The 24,107-nt window shown below is 40.1% G+C and overlaps 1 protein-coding gene across 4 annotated transcripts in view; it reads right to left on the bottom strand.

Annotated features, from left to right (window-relative positions):
- The window catches only part of HPSE2 (heparanase 2 (inactive)), a gene marked incomplete at both ends in the record, with an annotated part of 561,691 nt that overhangs the window by 12,508 nt on the left and 525,076 nt on the right, over positions 1-24,107 (bottom strand). For all 4 annotated transcript variants that reach the window (XM_079714947.1, XM_079714946.1, XM_079714944.1 and 1 more), the window contains 2 exons: positions 7,853-7,999; positions 14,776-14,921. In XM_079714947.1, coding sequence (XP_079571073.1) covers positions 7,853-7,999; positions 14,776-14,921 — 293 coding nt within the window. The remainder of the gene's footprint in view (positions 1-7,852; positions 8,000-14,775; positions 14,922-24,107) is intronic.

The raw sequence follows: 24,107 nt of genomic DNA on the forward strand, positions 1-24,107 counted from the left end.
GGTAGCAAAGGGGAAATTGCCTTATATTAGAAAAAACTTACAAATCATTAATAAAGTGGATAAGAGCCCAATAGAAAAATAAACAAAGGGGATGTAGAAAATTCACAAAAGCAATAAAATGCTAATAGATGCAAAAATTTCAACCTCACTAACTAATACTTAAAGAATACAACTTAACATAATAATACTGTTATTCATTATGAAGTTGGAAAAGATTTTAAAATATTACTGTTCTGTGTTGCTGAGGTAAATTGTGATAACAAAATGTCCACATTTCCTACTGCTTCTCAGACCTCCACAACTAAGCTTGTCTGAGGTAAGAAAATTGAACAGTTAATCATATGAGATAAGTTTATATAACTCAAAGGATTCCAAGGTGAACAGACAGTGAGTGATCAGGGAACCTGCTATTTGAGGAATGGCTGAAGAAGCTGAGAGTGTTTCGCTTGGAGGCTAGAACTCTAAGGGAACACATATTGGAAAATTGTTACAAGGATGGTATAGCTTTACTCTGCTTAATTTTTCTAAAGCAAGGATAGAAATGGGAAGAAAACACCCTTTGGCCACAAGTAAGGAGGATCTTTCCTGCAATAAGACCTGTCTAGTCCTAAAGTGGGCCAACTCATGAGATGAAGAGTCTTATCAAACAGAAGCTGAGGGGCTTTTTGTCAGGGATGTTATAGAAGAAACTTCTAGATCTCTAAGAGTACTTCCAAAATTTTCCTCTATAAAGTCATCTTTTAATAACTTCAGAACTTTTATAGAGTGGTTTATTTTAAGAAGAAACTAATTTAAATGATCCCAGACAAGTGAGGATAATGGAAACCTGCAGGGAGTACATCTGGCCGACCAGAGTTCAAAAACTCCAAGTACCAACTAATATCAGCAGTATAGAACTTCAACACTTAGATGTCTTGAATCTGCTGAGATATATGGAGTAATGGCCCCTTCAGTCCCAGAAGACAGGTCTTCAGGTTTTGTTTCTGAGTGAGAATTCTTGGTATAGAATTCTTAAGGTTAAGGTTTTTCCTAAAGCTCCTTTTACCAGATCTGTCCATGTCCCAAAATAAAGGTGATGCTTCCCGATACCTGTGGTGGGTCAGGTGGTGGCCAGTTCAGCCCTCAGGACTTTTCATACTAGCCAAGCTCTGAATCTGGAGATGAAGTATCATAATGTGGTCTGTTCCAACAGGGACATGAAGATATTTTTAAAGTCTTAGCACCTGGGAGTTACTTCAGTATTTTCAGAACCTCTCTGTTTGGCTAACATCAAATGACACCTCTCTAAAGGCATGCAGTTAGATGCCAATGTTTTCCTTTGATATAGGATTTAATGAGGCTGAAATCAAAGCAAAAGTTATATCCCAGAGAGATGGAAAAAATAAGCAGTACGTAGAAAAAGAAGAAAAAGATGTTCATTTCTTCACAGAACAGGCAATAAAATTCTTGGTTCCTAGGAGGCTTGAAATTCTTTCAGCTAAAATCACGGCAGCTGAAGGAGAGGCTCATGCAGATATGAAATTTAAACATTTAATATGAAACCTATTAGCCCCAAAGCAGAAATATTCTGCACCTCTCTCATGGCACCACCCACAGTCTGCTTCCTGTTTGTTTTTTTGCTTCTAATAATAGAGATGAACTTTTTGAGGGCAGAGACCTCAGAATCCCTTTCCCCTCCAAACATCCCTATTAAATATCTCTTGAAGGTCAGGTGATGACGTGGCCTGGCATTAGCACAAACAAGAGACATTCTGATCTGAAACACCACGTTAAACTTTATGTTCAGACTTTTTTCCTAATTTGTCTACTTGGGTTTCCCGAGTTCTTATTAATTATGGGACCACAGTTCATTAAGAATTTAGCCAGATTAATTGCCACTGAAAGTTAGAGTGCTGAAGAGGAAGAGTTATGTCTGGCACAAAGTAGGATCTCAATCAAAGTTGATGAATGGATGAAGATACATACTCTCCAGTTTCCCTGGGAATCCTCCCCTGACAGCATCTGTCCCTCTGAGGGTGGGCTCCATTAGGTTTAGGGGATCTGGCAGTGTCTGTGTGCATGGGGTCAGAATATAAAAGGCTGAGATTGATTTTTAGAGACCTCAAGTTAAACCAACTTACAGGCACTCCTGGTATTTAATAATCCTTTTGTTTGAGAAGAGCATAGAAGAAACAGAAGGGAATTCCCTGATTTTGCTGAGAAAAAAAATGGTTTTCCCTAAAATTCTGTGATTGGGAAATGGAATCTTAGAAGCAGCTCGAAGAAGAACTTTTATGGAGGATCTGAAATTAGGACTTGTGAAGAAAAGTTAATGGAAAAGGGATGAGTTAGCCTAAAGGAGAGAAAACTGGTGGGTCACCTAATACTTTTCAAATATATTCATAATGTATCATGAATACATAATACATTGTATTCTTAAGCCTAAGATGAAATGAACTCAGACAGTATCATGACAGAGCTCGGCTCTACATAATGTATATTTTTCAATATCATTATAAGTTTACATTACTGGACTCTTAGGGTAGCACAGTGTTGAAGAAAAGTGCAGTGGATTCGGGGTCAGGAGAACTGGGTGCTAGGTACTTTCTAGCTCTGTCACTTAATAGTTGTGTGACTCTTGAATGAGTCACTTAGTGCCCTAAAATTCAGTTTCTTCAACTCTGAAATGCTTCATGGTGCTGTTTATTGTATATAAAGTCCCAGCCACAGGCACGGTCTGCCCCAGTATTCCTATAAAATTAAATGTTCAGACAGGATTGAAACTGTGGGCACTCCTTCCCTAGAGGTCTTTAGATATAGAGCATCTTCTGGTCCAGATGTCCTAGCTACAGACTGTCTGAGGGCAGGGGGGTGAACCAGACCACCTCAAAGCACTATTCCATCCCAGGGTTCTTAGCATCAGTGCATCAGAATAGAAGAACCAGTGTGATGAAAGTTGTTTCCTTCTTTTCCAATTTTTGGATCGTTTTCTCTCCAAATGGAATTGAATATGACACATAGGGCAGAATGCTGGGATCTGATGAGACATCTGCTCCTGGTTTGACTTTCCCCTACAAAGTGAGTCTTCCTGTTTTTTGATGTAAATTGCCTTGTTTGACCCAACTTTATGTTGCTTCTCTGTTTGCTGAAAGACATTGGAGATATTTATGTCTTGGGTAGAGACGATTCCCTAAAGGACAATGTCCATTGATTTGTGATCACATGAGGCATTGGGCAGATTCTCTCGTAGACGGTAGAGCTGCCCCAAAGGTGCTCTTAGACTTACCTAGAAGGGGAAATATTACTGTCTTAGGTGTGAATGGTTAGTGTTTCCCCAGAAAGGTGTGAAAGCAGTGAAAATGACAGGGGAGGGACCTACAGCTGGAGATTTTTTGGAAGAGAACTAGCCTGGTATAACTACCACTTTCTCTTGTAGCACCAGTTTCTTTGTGTGGCTTTTTGGTGGCTTGAAGAAGCTACTTTTCTGGTGACCATAGAGACAATAGGCTCCAAAAGTGAAGTGGGTGTGGGGGGAGGGAAATGGAAGAGAATAATAGAATCTTAGACTTTGATGGGAAGCAGTAATCTTTCACCTCCACCTCCCACTGAGTAAGGAATCTTAGAGCACCTCTGAGGTGGCCATGGCCACTCATTCCTTGATTAATAGTCTACCTCCTGAGAAAGCCTGTCCTGTCCTCAGTTAAGCCAGGCATGCCTTTGGAAAATGAGCTCGTTTTGTGGTGAAATCTTTCTCTTTTAAATTGTAGTCCCTGGTTTTCTGTCATTTTACAGGATCCTGGGCCAAATCTGTTTTCTTTCACTTAGCAGCCCTTTGAATATCTGAAGAAAGTCCTCACAACTTACCTTATTTTTCTTGTCTAAATTAAATCTCCCCATTTTCTTCAGCCATCTTTGAAGAATATGTATTCCAGACACAGAATACCCTTCTCTGGTACACACTGCAGTTTTCTAAAGGTTTCCCTTCTTCTGTCCCATAGGGTATAGGGCACCCACCTTTTGCCTGGTTCCCAGAGTGAGAACTATCTCTTACATAAGGAATTGAGACTTGAGTGGCGGGTCTTACAACTGGTTCACTCACTGATATTAGAAACAGGAACCTTCACTGTGGACCTGGATGTCTGGACTATGCCTGATGAGTGGCCTCAAAGGTGCTTCCTGTACAATACCTAACATCCCTGAGCCCCAAGTTCACATGCAGCTACCCTTTCAGAGATCTGAACTATTTCCAACCCTGATGGCAATTCTAAGAGAAGGAGAATTACCCCATGTTCTCTACTCATCAAAAAAGTTTGCCGGTATCTCCCTAATCTTAAAACCCCAGGCCAAAAGGCCCAACTGGTGGCTTGAATGGCACACTGATCTGCTTTATAGCCTCTTCCTGGTTCCTAAAGACAGAAGCAGTTACAGGTTCCCAGAGCTTTCCATCCTCTTCTGACCTGACATGGCTTCAGGCTACAGCAAGGAATTAGCAGGCACAGAACACAGAATCTGGCCCCAGAGGTTTATAAAAGAGAGAAGGAGACACCAAAGGCTGAAATCACTTCCTAGCATTTCCTTTCATCCTTTCCTGCAGAGTCTGCTGCACCAAAACCACACTCTTCCTGTGAGACCCCCATCCCAGAACCATGGAGGGCTCCTGCTCTTATGAACAGTTACTGAGCAGGAGAGTGGGATGTGCCACTGAACATGTGCACGGCAGTCCCTGTCTGGCAGCTTACAGTCAGAGATGGCTCAGCACGTTCTCTCTAGAACGAGAGAGGTATTAAATTAGAAGGTTAAGCTGTGACAAAGCGAGAGAGAGGCATGGACATATATACACTACCAAACGTAAGGTAGATAGCTAATGGGAAGCAGCCGCATAGCACAGGTAGATCAGCTCGGTGCTTTGTGACCGACTGGAGGGGTGGGATAAGGAGGGTGGGAGGGAGGGAGACGCAAGAGGGAAGGGATATGGGAACAGATGTATATGTATAACTGATTCACTTTGTTATAAAGCAGAAACTAATACACCATTGTGAAACAATTATACTCCAATAAAGTTGTAAAAAAAATAAAAATAAAAAGAATGTGACAAAGATAAAAGAAACACTACTTAAAAATAAATAAAAATATGAAGTAAAAAAAAAAAATTAGCAGTAGCTCACAGGAAGAGGAACAGGCTTGGAGAAGTGAGTGAAGGGCCCAGAGTTCCACAGTGAAGTACTGGCAGGAATAGGGCTGCAATCCAGTTCTGTTGACTTCTAATCCAAAACTCTCTTTAATATGATATATGTAAAATCATATGTGTGTGTCTGTATTTATACTTCTGTATGTATGTGTATGCATGGATGTGTGAAATTTTCATTTGTAGAAGGCTTCATTTCACCCATATGCTCTAATTTGATTCTCACAATAACCCCACGTGACAGGTAAGGGAGCTGAGGTCACACAGGTAAATGGTAGCCTGGATTCATATCCAGGCTTCCGGGTTCCAGCTCCCTCTTCTTCTAATTGCATAACATTGCTATTTGATTTCAGCGGGTGTTACCAAATTCCTCTCCGGGGCCCCTGTGGAATGAAATTCTCTTTTTCCCTGTCCTTCTCTGACGTTGTCAACAAAGCCAGAACATAGCTCCGCACCAAGATGGTGACAAGGTTAGATGCATGAGAGCATAATTGGAAATGCAGCATATCGGTAAGCCAGTGAGAGTCACTTCAGTCACTCTAAAGAGCATGTATAAGCAGGACAGGGGCCAAGGTGTGGTCAGGTTCAAACATCAGAGCTGTGATCCTGGAGGCAGGGACATAGAATTGGGTAAATAGGGTTAGAGGCCTGTGCCCTTGGTTGATGGAGAAACAAGCTCATAAAATGGTGCCACCCTGGACCATCATTTCCTCATGTTTCATGGTTTTGCATTTATGCAGTTCTTATGTCTTTTTATCATAATCGTAACAAATGCCTTATCCACACATTATCTTAAAAGTCTGAGAAGATGCCACTTTTGAAGAACATTCTTAGAGCAGCTGTTCCCCTCTTTGTCCCCAACCGGCTAGAGTTCTGAGTTGAGGAAAAGGAAGGCAATGGGCATTTACTGAGCGTTTACTATGTATCGGGAACTCTACATAGATGACTTCATTTACTTCTCTTCACAGGAGAAGTGTTACAGTTGAAGAAACTGAGGCTCAGAGAGATGATGTAACTTGCCTCAGGACACAGCCAGCAAGTGGTAGAGCTGGGATTGACACCTCAGCCTGTTAGACTAAGGCATTTGGTCGGTTCCTTCCATGTGGTACACGTGGTCTTCCTGACATTGGGCAAGCTCAGCTCCTAATATCTTGGGTTCTAGAGGACCCTGAACTGTCACAGTCACTGCCGAGGAGTCAGTCCCTTTGCCAGACGTGACTTTGTGAGTCATTACTGAATGGCAGTGGGAGACTTAAACATACGGGCCTCAGAAGATCAGACCAGGATGAGAATTTTAGAGCCGGAAGGGACCTTACCAAATATATAACAACTCTTGAATTTTGCAGATGAGGAAACTGAGGCTTAGGGGTTAAGGTTAAAGGATTTGCCCCGGTTATTTAGTGAACCACAACCGAGTCTCCTGCCTAGAATGAAGACCAGGAACTCAGCACACCAGTCATGAACTACTGGGAAATGGAGAGAGTGGATAAAATGCTCACGGGAGTTCTGCTGGGATAGATAGGATTGAGGGGAAAGAAAAGTGGGAGCAACGTACTTAGAGCCAGAAAAAAGAGCCAGTATGTGAACGAAGACTGAATACAGATCTAGCGTGGGCTAAAGAGGCTCAATAAGTGACTTCCCAGATGGTGTTTTGTTCCCGTTGCATACAGTTGGAAACCAAATGCAAGCCACCAAGGTTGCAGTGAAACAGCAAACAATTATAGTGCAAATAGTTGTGGGCAGCTGTGGGAACACAAGCCACCTGCTCCAAGTTTATAGCTTTGTTAAACTTGGTAAACATTAAAATGGAATGGGAGCGCTCCCAGTTTGTACAGCATCCCATACCCTTCTTGGGAGGCCTTCCTCCAGGATGGGGTGGCCTAGAGCTGCTTTCTGTGTTGCCAAAGTCTCTAGAAGAGACTGAGGGAGGTAGAGTATTACAGAGTTTGAAGAGACTACAGAGGCCCCAGAATATAATTTCTCTCCTAATGTTCAGATAAGGAAATTGCGTTCCAGAGAGGTGATGTGCCCAAAACTATAAAGTTAGGGGCAGAACTGACTCTTTTTTTATTCTTACAGTGATTTTATTTTATTTATTTCTCCAGGGTTTTATTTACATTTATTTTTTATTAAATTAAAAATTAATCCAAATTAACCCCAAATTAAATATTTTAATTAAATCCAAATTTTTAATTCATTAGAACTGACTCCTAATCTCTGAACTTCTGATCCTTTGTCCAGTGCTCCTTCCTTTAAGCCCCACAAGGTTTGTAGATGGAGACAAACAGAGAGTTACAGCATTACAGAATGTTACAGCTGGAATGGATGTGGTTCTTAACTACCACTGTTTTTGGTTGTCACATGACTGGGGGTGCTATTAGCATTTAGTGGGTAGGGACCAAGGATGCTAAGTAGCTTAAAATGTGATCACCCTGCATAATGAAGAATCCTGTGGTCCAGAATCCAAGAGTGTCCTTGTTGAGATATATTTTGTCCATCGTTTGACTTTATGGTTGGGGACTCTAAGCCTAGAGACAGGGAGGGGCTTGACAGGGTCCTAAAGGGAGTAAGCAGTCCCTGAGTGAATTAGCAGCAGCCTTGGTGCCCTCAGCAAAGCGGCACTCCAGCTCCCTGCACACCCAGCTCCTGCTGCACTCGCTCCTAAGCTATTTCCAGGTTGGCACTTACTTGGACTTCAGGCCCTCCTGTCCATAGGGCTGCAGTAGGTACTGGTGCACAAGCTTGTCCCTGAGAGTCCCGGCCAGTTTAATTTTCTTTCTTGATCGGTGCAAGTTGATGATAAAAAGTGTAATGGACCCTCGAACATAGTTGTGGCTGATATCCAGAGAGAGACAGAGAGAAAGAGAGAGAGGGAAAGATGGAAACACAGTGGTCTGTTAGATGCTTCTAGATCATTTACAGGCTGCACGAAACAGGACTACCCCAGGAATGGGAACTTATTTTATGGTTCTTGGCCATCCTAGCCCTTCAAAGACAGGAAGGCCTTGTTACTGTGGTGTCCTGCAAAGAAGATACCCACTTCCCACCACACCCCTTTTGTTTTTGTTTAAATGTATTGCAATAATTTTAGAAAACAAAATATCTTTTTCTGAATATGGAGGTAAAATATGCTGACTGGAAAAAAAAGAGGAAAAATATAGAGAAACACAGAGAAGAAAAAGAAAAATCTCCCATAATCCAAGTGTCTTAAGATACAATAACATTTTGGTAGACACCCTTCCAGTATTTTTTAGTTTATTAATTCAACAAATATTTACTGAGTTCTTTGACACATACATATATATTTCTCAGTTTTTACATAATTGGGATCACACTGTTCACCAGTTTTTTTAGTTCGTGAACATCTTAAACATGCTGCCATGTTATTGTTATTATATATTCTTTACTTATAAAAGTATATTAAGTTCTTCAATCATAGAAATTTATTTAACTAGGCTCCTCCTTTGGGGACTTATGTTGTTTTTAATTTTTTGCCGTTATAAATTATGTGATGCAGACTTCATTTATATAAACTTTTTGCACTTCATGATTATTTCTGATGGATAAAGTGCTGGAAGTTGGAAACACTAGGTCAAAGGGAATGCAGTATATGATTCCTCACCAAATCTGGTTCACGCCCAGTTGGTGCCCCTCTCTGTGGGAAGATTTTTTTGTCCCTGCTCTGTTGAACACTAGAGTGATCACATGATTGGCTTTGGTCAATGCAATGTGGGTGGACATGTTAAAACCTCTGGGGCAGAGGCTTTAGTAAGCAGCCCATATTTTGCCATGTCTCTTTTCCCTCTGCCAGAAGACTGACAATGTTCTTGATAGAGGCTGCTCTATTGATCTGCATCCTGGAATGAGGATGATGTGGAGCAGAGATACAGCTGAGCCATGACAGACAAGTAGTGTGAAAGAGAAATACATTTTCTTATTGAAAGCCATGGAGATTTGGAGGTCCTTTGTTATCAGAGCATAACCTCGTCTACCCTGACTAATATACACATTTTGATAATATTGATATTATCTAGAAAGCTTGTATCAGTTTGCTCTGATCACCTATGTATGAGAGCACCCATATCCTCATACCCCTAAGAACACTGGATATTAACTTTTTAAGATATCTTTCTCAACCTGAGAGGTGATAATGGGATTTCAATGTTGTATGAATTTGTATTTTTAAAAAATTCACACTGAGGCGCAGTATTCTTTTTTCATTTGCCTCTTTGCCATTTCATTTCTTCTTTTGGGTCCTGACTGTTCATGCCCTTTGCCCATTTTTCTATTGATGTATAAAAACTATTTATTTATTAAAGATAGTGATCCTTTGTTTGCATGTAAATTGCAAATTTTTTCCCAGTTTTCTTTGACTGATTCAGTTTGTTTGCATTGTATTCTGAAGTATAAAAGTTCAAAACTTCTAGGCAGTCAAATTTATTGACCTTTTTGATTTCTACTTTTGCTACTTTACCTACCCCATGATTATATAACTATTCACTGTTTTGGAATCCTTTTAAACCAGCACAGGTTTTAAAAATGGCCCCGTCCTGCTTTCAAAGGAGAAATTCAGAGCAACTCTAAGTCAACTGTGCCCACAGGAAAATATCATTCTCTGCAGAAACAGCACACCTCAGCCTCTGGGTCACTCGTCTATGCCTCTAAATGTGCTAATTAAGAGTTGAGTGACCAAGGGCCAGTCATTGTGATAACTTGGATTAAAAAAAATACAGAATACAGTTTCCAGGTCTCATCCCTTTATTTAATCCATTTGTGATTGGGATCTGGGAATCGATATTAAAAAAAAATCTTTCCAGGATATTTGGCAGATGAGTTTGGTTTGGGAACCACTTGCCTAGAGCAATCCATTAAGGTTGTGAGAAGAATTCCCAGAGTATACCCTTTTGGCTGTGTGTACGATGATTTTTCTTGCATCTGTAGGAGGGTACATTATTGCATTCAAGGTTTTTTTGATACCTGAGTTGATATTCTGATAAATTATTAAATGACTCTTCTATTTGGTCCCTCCTCCTCTGGTCCTTCTTCTCAGTCCCCTGAAGCATGTGAACTAGCTTTTGGAGCCAATGAGTTAGGTCAGAAGAGAATGCCAATTTATGTGTGCACACTTGTGTCATCAGAGATCTGAAGAAAGATGCTGCTAGCCAATGTTAGCATCTACCAACATTAAAGAACACCAACTAAATTCCATTGGTGGGCTTTAAGCTTAGCTTAGCTGTGTGCAAAACTGAGGAAGACATCATTAACTACAGGCACTGCGGGCTTCAGCGTGTGAGCAAAAGCAGGCATGCATGAGTACCAATTTTCACAGACTGTGGGAAAGCCTTCTGCTAACTCCCATCAAACAACCTTCTCAAAGGCTAGCAGCAGAGGCGGACAGAGCTGCGTGTTTGCATTTAGGAGTTTCTCCTCTGCAGAGCTGGGGCAGAATGAGCCCTTGGAGATGGCAGAGGAGAAGGGAGAGATGTGGGGAAGTGGTGGGTGGGAGGGAGACCTGAAATCACACCACTGCTTTAGGGAAAGCTATCTTTTCAAGCTGCTCAGCAGTGGTCTGATTTCCATTTACACGGTTCCACTGGGGGAGACAAGCCAGTACTGAAAGCCAGCCCAGACACCAACTTGCCGAGGCTCTCACAGAGCTCACGGAGCCTCCTCAGGTAGGAACTGGCATTGAAGACCCCCTCGGTCATCGCTTTCCCTGCTTGGCTGATGGGCAAGGACATTAAGCAGAGGCCTTTGGCTGTGAAGACACATTCTTGGCTGGGGAATACAGCACCAACCTGAAAGTACTAGGTTGAGAATCTAGATTCCTGAAGAATGTACATTCTCTGCCGACAGAAAAATAATCTTGGAGGACTATCTGTTCCCTAAGGAAATGGGGTCTTACTGAAGGTGTGGACTGGAGGCAACTGCTGACCTTCTGATGTTGTCAAGTCCAAGGGGCTTTTGGTTCTCTTAGTTAATGCCCCTTCTGTCTGGTAGAACATCTGTCTTGTTCCATGTCTCACTCATGGTAAGACTTTGTCACCAGCAGAGAATGCATGTATCTGGAGTTCATCTTTCTGGCTGTTCTTTTGCTGCCTGACATCCCTATGTTGCCATGTGGGAGGGGGAGGAAGTGAGTCAGGAGTGGGGACTGGGACTGGAATATCATGGATAGAAGAGGCGAGTGGTGTCATATGGGGAGGTGCATCTTGATTTACGGATGAAAAACAGTCCCTGTTCTAGAAATGTCTCCAGTGAAGCTGGGAGACTAGGAAAGGGAAGGGAGGGTGATGCTTTGAAATTCGTGGCCATTTCCAGTGAAAGTCTATGTGTTTGAAAACTGTGTTGGCCCATTGTCTCCAAATCTAATTCAAAGTTCTTGGGTTCGGTAAAAGTCAGGCCATGTTTTCCCAAACATCTTTTTCCCTAATTTCAAAGCTGCTGTGTATTTTAAGGGAAATTTAATCCACATGTTTCTGATTCATTTACACTTAACTCAACAAAATATTGTTTTGTAAGAGTGATTTGATGTCCAAGAAGCCTCAGGAACCGTTTTATGAGTCTTTAAAAAAACTTCTTCTGAAAAACAGGAAGTTGTGCTTTGCCAATAATAAACGAACTTGAACCCCAAAAGGCTCAATTTTGCTTCAGTATCCACCAGGCTCCAATTGGTTCTGAACTTGGCTAAGGACCTCAGCTCCTCCCAGAAACATACATTGTGTTAGCAGAATGGTTTAGAAAAAGAAGATTTCCTAGTCAAAACTTATTCGTTCTCTGAATAAGAAGACCTAGGGTGAGAACTGCTATGCTGCCAGTGTTCTAATTTGTTGGCTCTAGAACAGAAAGCAGAAAAGCACCCGCTAGTGTTGGTATGAGTATCTAACTCTTTATCCTAAATCAGTCATAAAAGACAATGGTCTACTAGGTCAGAAATGACCCACAGTGTAAGAGATGCCATGAGAGGGAGTGAGGTATCCAAGTAGAGGTTCATGGCTGTCAGGGAGATTGTAAAGGGCATTTCTGTGTTATATAGGACACCAGGCCAAAGATCTCTAAGGGTTCTTTCCAAATGTAAAAATCTTTACATCACTAATGTTGCTACTTGCCTATACGTGTGATACCACAGAACCTTTGGAATTTAATACGATAATACAAATGCGAATATCTGGCAAGATGCTTGGCACATAGCAAGTGTTCAATACAGATTGGAGTGCAGGAGTTATTTTAAAAGACCCCTTCTTTGGTTTATTCTACTGGTAAACTTACACTTTCTCACCCAATTCCCTATTTTGAGCAAGGATATATATTTTCAGAGTATTGGTCAAGACTGGACAGTGTGAAGCTAACATGCCCACTCTGTGACATTTCTGTGACCTTGGCCTCTTTGGCCACAAATAAACTAAGTAAACCAGGAGTGCTTCCTCGTGACTGCTGTGGAGGATGAGGGGGCACAGACAGGGCACGTGGCTTCCCACAGAGAAGGAGCAGAGACACTTCTATCTTTGTGCCCACCTATCTAAGGCACCGGACACCCACTGACATGGAGAAGATCTGCAAACTCAGTGTATCCACTGTGGGCTTTCTTCTCTAATAGGAACAAAAAGACCTTCACCCCAGTAATCACTAAGGTCACCCGTGGAATAGATTAGTAAAGTCATTTCTTTCTTTTATGTAACAGGGAGAAAGAGGGATGGAACTGACAGAAGCACAGTGGCACCGTTTCCCCAGAGAGGTTCTGGAGTGACTTTCCATAGAAAGCAGAGGAGACCTGGTGATGGAGAGAGAATATTGAATACAATGAATGATTTGATGCTAGTGAATGGCAGAATTCTTAACTATTCCACCACACCCCTTCCTTCTGGCCAGTGTGGTAACAGCAAAGGGAAAGAGAGCTATAACTGTAAATCATCAGTGATGTCTTGATGCCCTATTTCTGCATTCATTCACTCGCCCATTCATCAAACATTCACTGAGACCTTCCTCAGGCCAGTCACTCTATTGGACACCAAGAATACAAAAATGCATGAGGCACTGGCCCTGAGGGCATGGTATATTCAGAATATTAGTGACAACTTCCTACAAGAATGTCAAAGAACATCAGGATGAACACTGGGATTAAACAATGTGAGGAGACCTCTGTGAAGACCCTCAAATCCTGCTAAGCCCGTGGCTTGGCTACTGACATTTTCCCCTGTGTCCTCAGACCTGTAGTATAAAGGGCATATACTGATGTGCTTCCCAAAAGAGACAAAAGGTGCCAAGAGTAATTTTTCTCTCTTGAAGCTGGGGGTCCACCTTTTGGGTGGTTACCTCAAGGCCAGGGTGGAGACAAGGAATACAATGTTTCCTTGTGTGGTGATCAGATAACTCCAGCCAAGGCCATAAAGCAGTCACTCTCTGTCAGGTATTGGATTGAGCTTCCTGTTGAGCAAAAGGGACGTTGAAAGCCTCTGGCCTCTGCCCAAACCAGCCTCCGCTCATCCACAATAGGCACTTGTATCTACAGACAAGACAACTGGCCCCTGACTCCCCTATGCTCAGAGTGATTCTTTGAAAAATCTTATCCTGATAAATTAACTGGCTTGGCTCCTCTGTCATCAAGGAAGGGGAAGGAGCGTCTGTTGTAACCTGACCACTGGAGCTCTTTGTGCCTCCACTACCCATGATCAGCTCCTGACAGGCTCACTGGAATGGAGATCTGGCTGGAGGCACTTGCTTCCTTCTCCCTCACTCCCACTCCACACAAGGTTTCTCTGCAGGAAGAGAAAAGTTCTTACTTCCAGAGCTGCCTACTCTGTTCCTTAAATAGAAAGTGATGGAAGAAAGCCATATTTGGTCTGATGGGTTTTGCTTTAGGCTCAGTTTTAAGTTTTTACCTTATGAACCTCATGTTTTAAAATATTTTATCTGCCAAACTTTATTTATTTACTAATTATTTTTCCTATTTTTTAAAAGACAACTCTGATAACCAGAGCTTCAGATGAAAAAGAGGATAATCATACCTGTTACCATGCTGATTGTTCAAAGTCCAGCCCCCTAAAAAAAGGAAGCCTAGATTTTATCTAGCCTTTAAAATAGCTGGAAAGGTTTTCCAAATACTCTAAATAGCTCTAAAGCTGGCCTGACTACTTTTGGGTGCTCTCAGCTTGGGATGCACTGGTATATGGTTAGGTTTCTAGTGGTATAGCTCTCCAAAATGCATCTTAGAGATGTAGACTTATTTCCTCAAGCTCTCCTGGTGTATCTTAGGAACAGATTTTATATCTCTACCCTTGGTTCAGGCATAGGCATACAAATAAGCCTCCTGGACATTACATCAACTGGCTGAGAGAAAATGCTCAGTAAAAATTTGTTGGATGAAGAAGTAAATGAACGAATGGCATGTATTTTAATGAACATTTTATGAATAAATCCTGTAAGTGTGAGAGAGGGGGTTTACTTGGAGAAAAAGCTGTTTATCAGAAATCATTTGAAACCTGCCAAGAGCAGGTAAAGTGAATCCAGAAGTGGTTTTCAATAAGTCTTGAAGGGGTCCCATGTATGAAATTCTCAAAGGGGCCTGAAGCTCCCCAGGGGTGGCTTTCTGTGCCGTCTCTCTGCAGACTTACTTGTGGTGGTTTGTGCAGTGAGCATAAATCCTTAGTTTGTCCCGGATCACTCGGCCTGGCCGTGGCTTCCGCTGGAGCCCAGCCACATGCACAGCCAAGACTTTGGGGCCAATCAGGCGCTTGTAAAGGAGAGAGAGCCAGTAGTCCTGAGGAGAATAGAGAGGCAGAGAGTCAGAGATAGACACACATTCGGGTGTTCTGACTAAACATACAAACACGCAGGCCAGAATCCACTTCTTACCAGGAGTATGGTGAATCAGGACCAGCGAGACCCTAACCCTGTAAGCATGGTCACCCCAATGAAGCACTCATCTTTGGTTCATAATGAAGTGGGCATTATCTAAAGTGGCCTTTGCAACTGGCCAGATGAGGAACTGTCAGTGGGGCGAACCCCGAGTGGCATACAAAGCAAATGAATCAGTTTTTCACATATAAAAGACCAACCAGCTGGGCCTTGAATTTTCAACTTTCTTTTCCTATGACTTTACTTTCATATTGGTTTATGACTTCTGTTTAATTATAGAATGGAAGATTTCCAATCTTTAGGATTGTCACCAATGTGAGAATCCAACATATCATCCTCCACATATTGTCACTCTTAATGTGGTGGGAGGAGGATGAAGTTCCTCCAGACAGGAGACCAGAGTCCTGATTCCAGAGGCGAAAATACAAACAGAAGAATGTCTGCAAACCATGGTGCTAATTCTTGGTCATCCTCAATAATTCTAAACTAAAAACAATGTGGTGCTTTTAAACATTCCAGGGTCCATTTGTAGCTGATTAATAAATAATCTGTAATCCACACAGGTGTTTGAACTTACAAATGCCTATGTAATGCCACCACCTTAATTTCTACTGTATTTGCTATTATCATGTTTTATTTTTATATTGGATACAAAACATATTTTGTATTTGTTTTGTATTTGCTCTTAAACCCTATTATGGGGTAATGACTTCAGTGTTTATAACTCACCATGTAAATAGGGCCTCCTAATTTGTTTAGGAGCTTCCCCCCTGCCCCCATTTCTGGAATTCAGTGAACATACTCTTCAGTGCAGGCATGCTATTCAAGATCTTAAAGACATCAATCATGTCTTCTCAGCCTTCATCTTTTAATAATATTTTTTCCCCCCTTTGTGGTCATCTATAACATCAGCTGCTTAAAAATGTCTGGTGAATTGAATAAATCAGAACAAAGTCCCAGAGCTCGTTTGTCTCCAGAATAGCTCCAAATCTGCCCTGAGCACTAAGCCTTGCCCATTTACCTTAATTAACTTTAAGTGGACTTAGGATGGCTGTTAAATATGGTTTCCTTATATTTAAAATGGCAAATATTTCATCATTGTCAATCATATAGATGAAAAAAAAATTCATTGCTCTTACTTGACTACAATTTCTGTGTCTTTGATTTGAAGGAATCTTTGTGAAGAGATTATCACAGTCACAGTATTTCCAGTGGGATGTCCACCTTTTTCTCATTGATTTGTAACATATCTTTTAATATTAGTGGTAAGAATCCTTTGGAATATTTATGAAACAAATATTCTGTCCAAATTTGTAGTTTGCTTTTTATCACTTTTTATGATTTTTTTGACATGAAGAATTTCAAAAATTTTTATAGAAAAATATATCAATTTTTTCTTTTGATTTCTTCCTTTTCTTTTATTCTTGGAAAGTCCTTCCTCGCACAAGGGTAAGATCAATCTTCATTGATATTTTTTCTAGTTCTTTTTATATTATCATTTAAAAATTTAAGCTTTTAATTCACTGAAAAATATTTTGGTGTATGGTACTAACTTTACTATTGTCTAAATTATCTACTAGTTGTTGTAGCATCATATAGTGAATAACCTATCCCTAAACCCACCTTTATCACAAACTAAAATTTATACATATGAAATATAAATGTTTATATTATATAATATTATACATTATCATGTCTGTTATTATCTAATATATAATATACTATATATACTATATTGTATTATAATGTATATTGTATATATTATACAATATATGATATGGTATAATGTGTATATATATTATAATACATATATACTATATATACATATACAGATATATAATACATACACACATATATACAATATAATATACATTGTGATATATAATATAAATGATATATAATTATATAGAATAATGTGTATTGTATAACATATATTTAAAATCATGTTATATATAACACATATAAACATATATAAATATATGCATATGTCATATATAATAGTTTATGATATGTATATCATGATACATATACTGATAAGAAATGTTATATGTAATTCCGTGTCTGGATTTTCTATTCTCTTCCACTGAACTCTCTTTAAAAAAAATCAGTTTCATATCATTTTCATTATCATAGTTAGCATTTAATATCTAGAGATTCAAGTTCATTTCATTATAATTTTCTTTTCTTTGTTCAAATGTTCCTTAATTAGTCATATTCATTTATTTTTCCAAATAAATTCTGAAATTCATTTTTGCAGCAGTTGTTGCAGAGAAGTTTGAAGCTAGCATGATTTTTTTTCTATGTTTGGTTAGCCTGTTTGTTTTCTATCTTTTGTGTCCTGCCAGGATGCTTATAGGAGTCATGTTTTATCCTTGATATTTGAATTTTTACCAGGAATGTGTCAATGTGAGTTTCTGCATTAATTTGCCTGTATTTGGGGACTACTTTTAATCAGAAAGACTAAGCCCTTTCTTCAACCTGTGAGAATTTTCTTTAAATATAGCTTCAAGTTCTTATGTATATGTTTTCCATATACAGGAGAATGTATGTAACTTAATGACAGTTCTGAAGCATATGAGAACCCACCATCCATCTTAAAAGCTACCATAATATCCACACTGTTGCATTTAGTTATGTGAGTCTGCCTTTTCTCGTTTTTATGTTTTTCATTCCCTTCCTTCATAGTTTAGCTTTATCCATATATATATATATATTTGCTCCTAAACAATATATTATTTAATTTGTTAGCTTTATAAAAGTGGTATCATGCTGTATGTAGTTTTCTTTGACTTACTTTTTTCGCTTAACATTATGCTTCAACGATTCATCCAGGTAGTTACGCGTACTTACAGTTTATTCATTTTCAATATTGTATGATACTCCATTGTGTAAAAATACTACAATTTATTTATCCATTATTCGCTGATAGATATTTGAGTTGTGTCCAGATTTTTGCTATTATGAACAATGTGTCTTTGAACATTCTTGTTCCTGTTTCCTAAGACCCAGGTGAAGAAATCTGGAGAGGCATTACTCCAATTGTGATTGGAAACCAGCAGTGCCTCATCACCTGGGTGCATCTTAGGAATGCAAATTCATGGACTTTATCCTAGATGCACTGAATCAGAATCTCCAGGGGTGAGGCTCCCAAATTGTGTGGCTCTCTAGGTGATTTGGATGCTTGTCAAAGTTAAGAGAAGCACGGTTCTATAGTACAAACTGTAGTACTGGAATTGCTGGGTTACACGCAGGTATAAAAATATTCAGGTTTACAGGATAATGCCAAACTGTTTTCCAAAGTGATTCCAATTATTCCAACTTACACTTCCTCCAGCAGTGTCTGTATGTGTTCCCTGTGAGCCACATCCTTGCTAACATCTGTTATTTTCAGACTTCTTAATTTTTGCCAATCTAGTGGGCATAAAATATCTGTTCCTTTTTGTGTTGTTTAAGAAGTCCTTCCTCATGTCTAGTTCATAAAGATATTTTATGTTTTCTTTTAAAACTTTTAGAGTTTTTTCTTTCATAGTTAAGTCTTTAATCAAAGTAGAATGTAGATTCCCCTCAGGGGAATCTAGGATTTGGGTTGGTAAGTCAGTTGACGGTAGGTTAAAGCCAAAGTGCATGTGAAATTTGCACCTTTACTTAGCTCCGTGCACCACTTTCAGACTCCTCTCTCACCCTTATTCTCTTCTCAGTTCCCTATTTAGCCTACCTCTTTTTAAAAAAACTCCACTTTCCCTCTCTCACTGTTCTTATCTCTCCCTCATGTAAACCAGCAGAATCAAATTATATTTCCTTCCTCCCTCCCTCCCTTTCTCCTTTCTTTTGTTTTGCTATGAATATGTGCCATTTATATAATCACACAAAAAATTAAACAAATGGAATAATTCCTGAATATCTCTTAAGGCAATGACATGAAAATGCAGAAAAAATTATCTTTATGCATAGATGAGATAGGGAAAAAATAAAGAATGCACATGTATATCTAACAACAGCAACAACAACAAAAAGACAGTGCATGAAAGATGCCATAGAAAGAGGACTTTTCAAACAATAACAGTCATAAAGAAGGAAGGCAAATATAATAGCTTTTCATGTCAACAAGAAAAAAATCCACAGCAAGGAATGCACTGCAATTTTCAAGGGACAAAGAGAGACCCAAACAAACATTCTTTAAGTGTATCAGACATGAGAAGAGGTTGAAGAAAAATAGAGTCCATTTATTAGTTGGAGAGGGAAAACTAATAACAGATGACACTAAAAAGACAGAGGTTTTAAATCTTTTCTTTTTCTTTAGTATTTGTCAGAAAGTCAATTGTGGTCTGAAAGCTGGAAAACGCAGTATATAGAGTAAGTTCAACCAAAATAAATGGGAAAAAAGAAAGAAACTGACAGAGGGTTGCAGAATTTACTGGATTAATCACTGAACCATGTGTTCCTCAAGGTCTAAGACTACTTACTGATTCCTAAAGCCCATGCCTAGTAGAGTGCCTGGCTTATAGGAGGTGCTAGAATTCAATTATGGAATGTGTACTATGTTTAAGGCTCCATGCTAGGCATTAGGAACATAGTGGTGAATAAGACAAATACAGTTCTTGCCATCATGAAGTTTATAATCTTATCAAGAAAAATAGTCCTTAAGCCAATGAGTTATGCAATTAATTTCAGTAGAACTAATGGTAATGGAGAAATCTATGAGACCGTATAGTATCATACATGTGACCCAGTCTGGGCAGGGTGTACGGTCAGTGAAGGAGTTTTGTTGCCAGAACCTGCGTGGACCTCAACCTGGAGTCTGGCTTCCTGGGAGTGGACTGTAGCTTTGGAGTGTGCACCACTAGGCTGGAAAGGTGGCAAGGGGCAGCTGCTGATGGAAATGTGATCAGGGCTTGGGCTTGCAGCCTGGGTGGTCCACACTGCATGACCATGAGACCCTTGGTGATACACTACAGAACTAGGAGTGGGAAAGGGTGCTGGGTTGTGGCCTCAGGCTCTGACCACCCATGTGAGGCCTGCGAATACATCTTCCATTCTACAAGCACTTTCTGAGCACATATCAGTGGCATGCAGATATTCTGCTCAGCCCAAGTGATACTAAGATGAACAGGACATCTTCCTGTCCTCAAGGAACCTAGGGGTCAAGATACATGTAAGCAATTCTCTGTAAAACGAGGCTGACTAAAGTAAACACCACAGAAGCGGGAATCATTCGTAGAACTTAGGGAATTCAGAAGCCAAAACAATTATTTATGACCAGGGGATTCTGGGAAGGCTTCACAGAGAAACAAAAGTGGAGAATTAATTTGCTTAGAGTTGAAAGATATATATTCAAATCCTGGAGAGTTATTTATTATCTCTAAATCTCAGTTTCTGGGGCTTCCCTGGTGGCACAGTGGTTGAGAATCCGCCTGCCAATGCAAGGGGCACAGGTTCGAGCCCTGGTCTGGGAAGATCTCACGTGACGCGGAGCAACTAAGCCCCTGTGCCACAGCTACTGAGCCTGCGCTCTAGAGCCCGTGAGCCACAACTACTGAGCCCATGTGCCACAACTACTGATGCCGGCGCACCTAGAGCCTGTGCTCCACAACAAGAAAAGCCTGCGCTGAGAAGCCACTGCAATGAGAACACTGCAACGAAGAGTAGCCCCCACTACAAATAACTCAATTTCGTTTCTTTTTATGGCTGAGTAATATTCCATTGTATATATGTGCCACACCTTCTTTATCCATTCATCTGTCAATGGACACTGAGGTTGCTTCCATGTCCTGGCTATTGTAAACAGAGCTGCAATGAGCATTGTGGTACATGACTATATACACTACCAAATGTAAAACCGATAGCTAGTGGGAAGCAGCCGCATAGCACAGGGAGATCAGATCGGTGCTTTGTGACCACCTAGAGGGGTGGGATAGGGAGGGTGGGAGGGAGGGAGACGCAAGAGGGAAGAGATATGGGGATGTGTGTATATGTATAGCTGATTCACTTTGTTATAAAGCAGAAACTAACACACCATTGTAAAGCAATTATACTCCAATAAAAATGTTAGAAAAAAAAGAAAAGAGTAGCCCCTGCTCACTGCAACTAGAGAAAGCCCGCGCGAAGCAACAAAGTCCCAATGCAGCCAAAAATAAATAAATAAAATAGATACAACATTAAGGAAATAAAAAATGTTTAAAATAAAATAAAATAAAACTCAGTTTCCTCATAGGGATTTAATGAGATAATATGCCTGGAAATATCTATTAGTGCCTGATATATCGTAATATTTAATAAACATTGCTTCTTCTCTTTATTCCTTAAAGATGTCTTTTAGCTTCATGAAAATAGTTGTATTCTAGTATGTACACAATTATACTCTAAGTTGCCCTGAAAACATAAATATAACTTGTGTGTGTATGTGTGTGTGTGCACGTGTGCATGTGTTGGGACAGTTAAGGATGGTTGGAAGGAAACTCCTTGAGATTAGGGCTTACTTTTGCATATCTGGTGCCCGTGAACATACATATTGGTACTCAGTAAATATTTGATTGAATGAATGATCGAATCAAGATTCACCTCCTGAAACCGATGGGAGGTTTTTCAGGGCTGAATGGTAGTGAAATGATAACTTCGCAAGGTTCAAAGGTCATGGTTTTCCTGAGCACCGATAGGCAGTGCTGCAGGTGCCTAAACTTGTTTAATCTCAGTATTTTCTGTTTCTGGGAAGTGTACACACACTGAAGTGTGACAGCCAAATGACAAATATTTTTCCATCGTAGAGCCTCTTGCCTGACTTCCAAAGTCACAAAAACATAGCTCTAGTAGGCACGAGGCTACCCCAGTAGCCACTCTTTATCTAGATAGCTGACCTTAGAGAGCCAAGAACAAGCGAAGTGGAACATCCCCATGGAGTTTTTCTCTAGATGTGGCGGTGGGCCAGAGCTCACATGTAAGGGAAAGAACCTTGCTGCTCCAACTTCCTCCACGGAGGGGGAGCTGCAGGGCAGATCTAGAAAGTTTCCATGTGACTGAAGCATCTTTGGAAATAATATTAAAAGCTACAATTTTCCCTGCTGCCCTTTCTAGAGGGAATGAAATCCCCTCCAATCCATTTTTTGACCACCTTACTTAAAACTGCCAAATGGCTTCCCATTGTTTGCAGGCTAGAGACAGTGGCTAAAACCAGTGGTTCTACCATGAATTGGTCCCTTACCACCTTTCTCTACTTGGCCTTTTATCCTCAAGGACATTGATTTTTTTTTAATCCCTTCCACCATGGACGGGGCCTTCCTGTTTCTCTAATTATCTCCCATTCCTATTCCGCACACCCCTCCCCAACATGCGTGGGTGCACACACACACAAAATTTGTTAACTCTTAGCTCAGATGTTAACTCTAAGGTCACTTTTCCAGGGAAGATTTCCTGGACCACATTTCTGTTATGTGTCCTCAGAAAACAATTTCTTTCCCTTAGGACACTTGATTCAGTTTATATTTACACATTTATTAGTAGGATTTTCTGATTCATTTGTGTCTTATTTTCTAGACTATTAATTCAGTGATGATAGGACTGTGTTTTCTCACAGCTGCCTAATACAGCACCTAGAACCTGAGCACCTAGAACCTGTGCTCAATAAACAGTTGGAACTAGAAGGGCCTGAAGGTACCCATATCCCCCAGTCTGATCCCCTGCCCCTTGCTTCTCTTAGCCAGTCTTATCTACAACTGGACTTCAGGTAATGTGTTCTGAAACAAATTACAGAGTTTTTCTGTACTCAGCCCCATCAATCCCAGACCTGAGTAAGGGTGGAAGGAAGCACTGGCTCAGCTGGGGTTCTGTGGTGCACAGTAGTAGTAGTGAGGAATTTCTAGCCCAATCCAGTGGGTATGATGCCCAAACCAGAGAACTGAGTGGAATGGAGAAGCAGGAAGCCTCCAACCTAGAAATGCAGCCCAGAAGGTCATCATACAAGGCGCACCAGATGCACTGAATGTGAAATCAGAATTCTAGGCATGCTGCAAGTGAAGGAAATCACAAGCTTGCACAAAGAATTGTACAGGCCTGCCTTCACCTGCTCATTGAGACAAGATAGGTGATGTTGTCTGGGTTCAAAATGGCAGGAGCAAAACTGATAAGTTTGCTATAAAAATGCCAAGCTACATGCTTTTAATGAGAGTTACTTTTGGCAAAAAATGTAATTGAACTATTCTTGCTTATCTTGAATAGTCCAGTCATGAAGTTTAGCATATCAGTGAAACATTTCCCAGAGTTTAGTATCAAGAATGATTTGCCAAATGGTATAGCCACTATGGAAAACAATTTGACAGTTCCTCAAAGAGTTAAACATAGAATTACCCTAACACAGCAATTCCACTCCTAGGTATACAGGTATATACCCCAAATAATTTAAAACAGGTACTCAAACAGAAACTTGTATGTGAATGTTCATTACAACATTATTCACAAAAGCCAAAAGGTGGAAACAACCCAAGTGTTCATCAACAGAAGAATGGATAAACAAAATGTGGTATACCCATATAATGGAATATTAGTCATAGAAAGGAATGAAGTTCTGATACATGCTACAACATGGATGAACCTTGAAAATATGCTAAGTGAAGGAAGCCAGACATAAAAGGACAAATATTGTATGGTTCCACTTATACAAAATATCTAGAATAGGTAAATTCATGATACGGAAAGCAGAATAAAGACTACCAGAATCTGGGGGGAAGGTGAGACTGGAGAGTTTTTGCTTAATGGGTTCAGAGTGATGAAAAATTTTAGGAATAGACATGGGAGATGGTTGCATGACATTGTGACTGTACTTAATGCCACTGAATTGTATACTTCAAAATGGTTAAATCAGCAAATTTTGTTATATATATTTTACCACAATAAAAAAAGAGAAAAAAGAAGGATGAATTGTCAGAAGTAATCCTTCTTGAGAATAACCTGGTAAAATGCATCAAAAGCCTCAAATTGCTGTATACCCTTTGACCTAACAATTCCACTTCTCATAATTTATTCCAGAGAAATAATCATAGATATGTGCAAAGATTTATCAGTAAGATGGTTGTAGTAGTCATTGGTTTTGTGCCTTAAT

Source organism: Hyperoodon ampullatus, assembly GCF_949752795.1.
Source record: "Hyperoodon ampullatus genome assembly, chromosome: 1".
Classification (NCBI taxonomy): Eukaryota; Metazoa; Chordata; class Mammalia; order Artiodactyla; family Ziphiidae; genus Hyperoodon; species Hyperoodon ampullatus.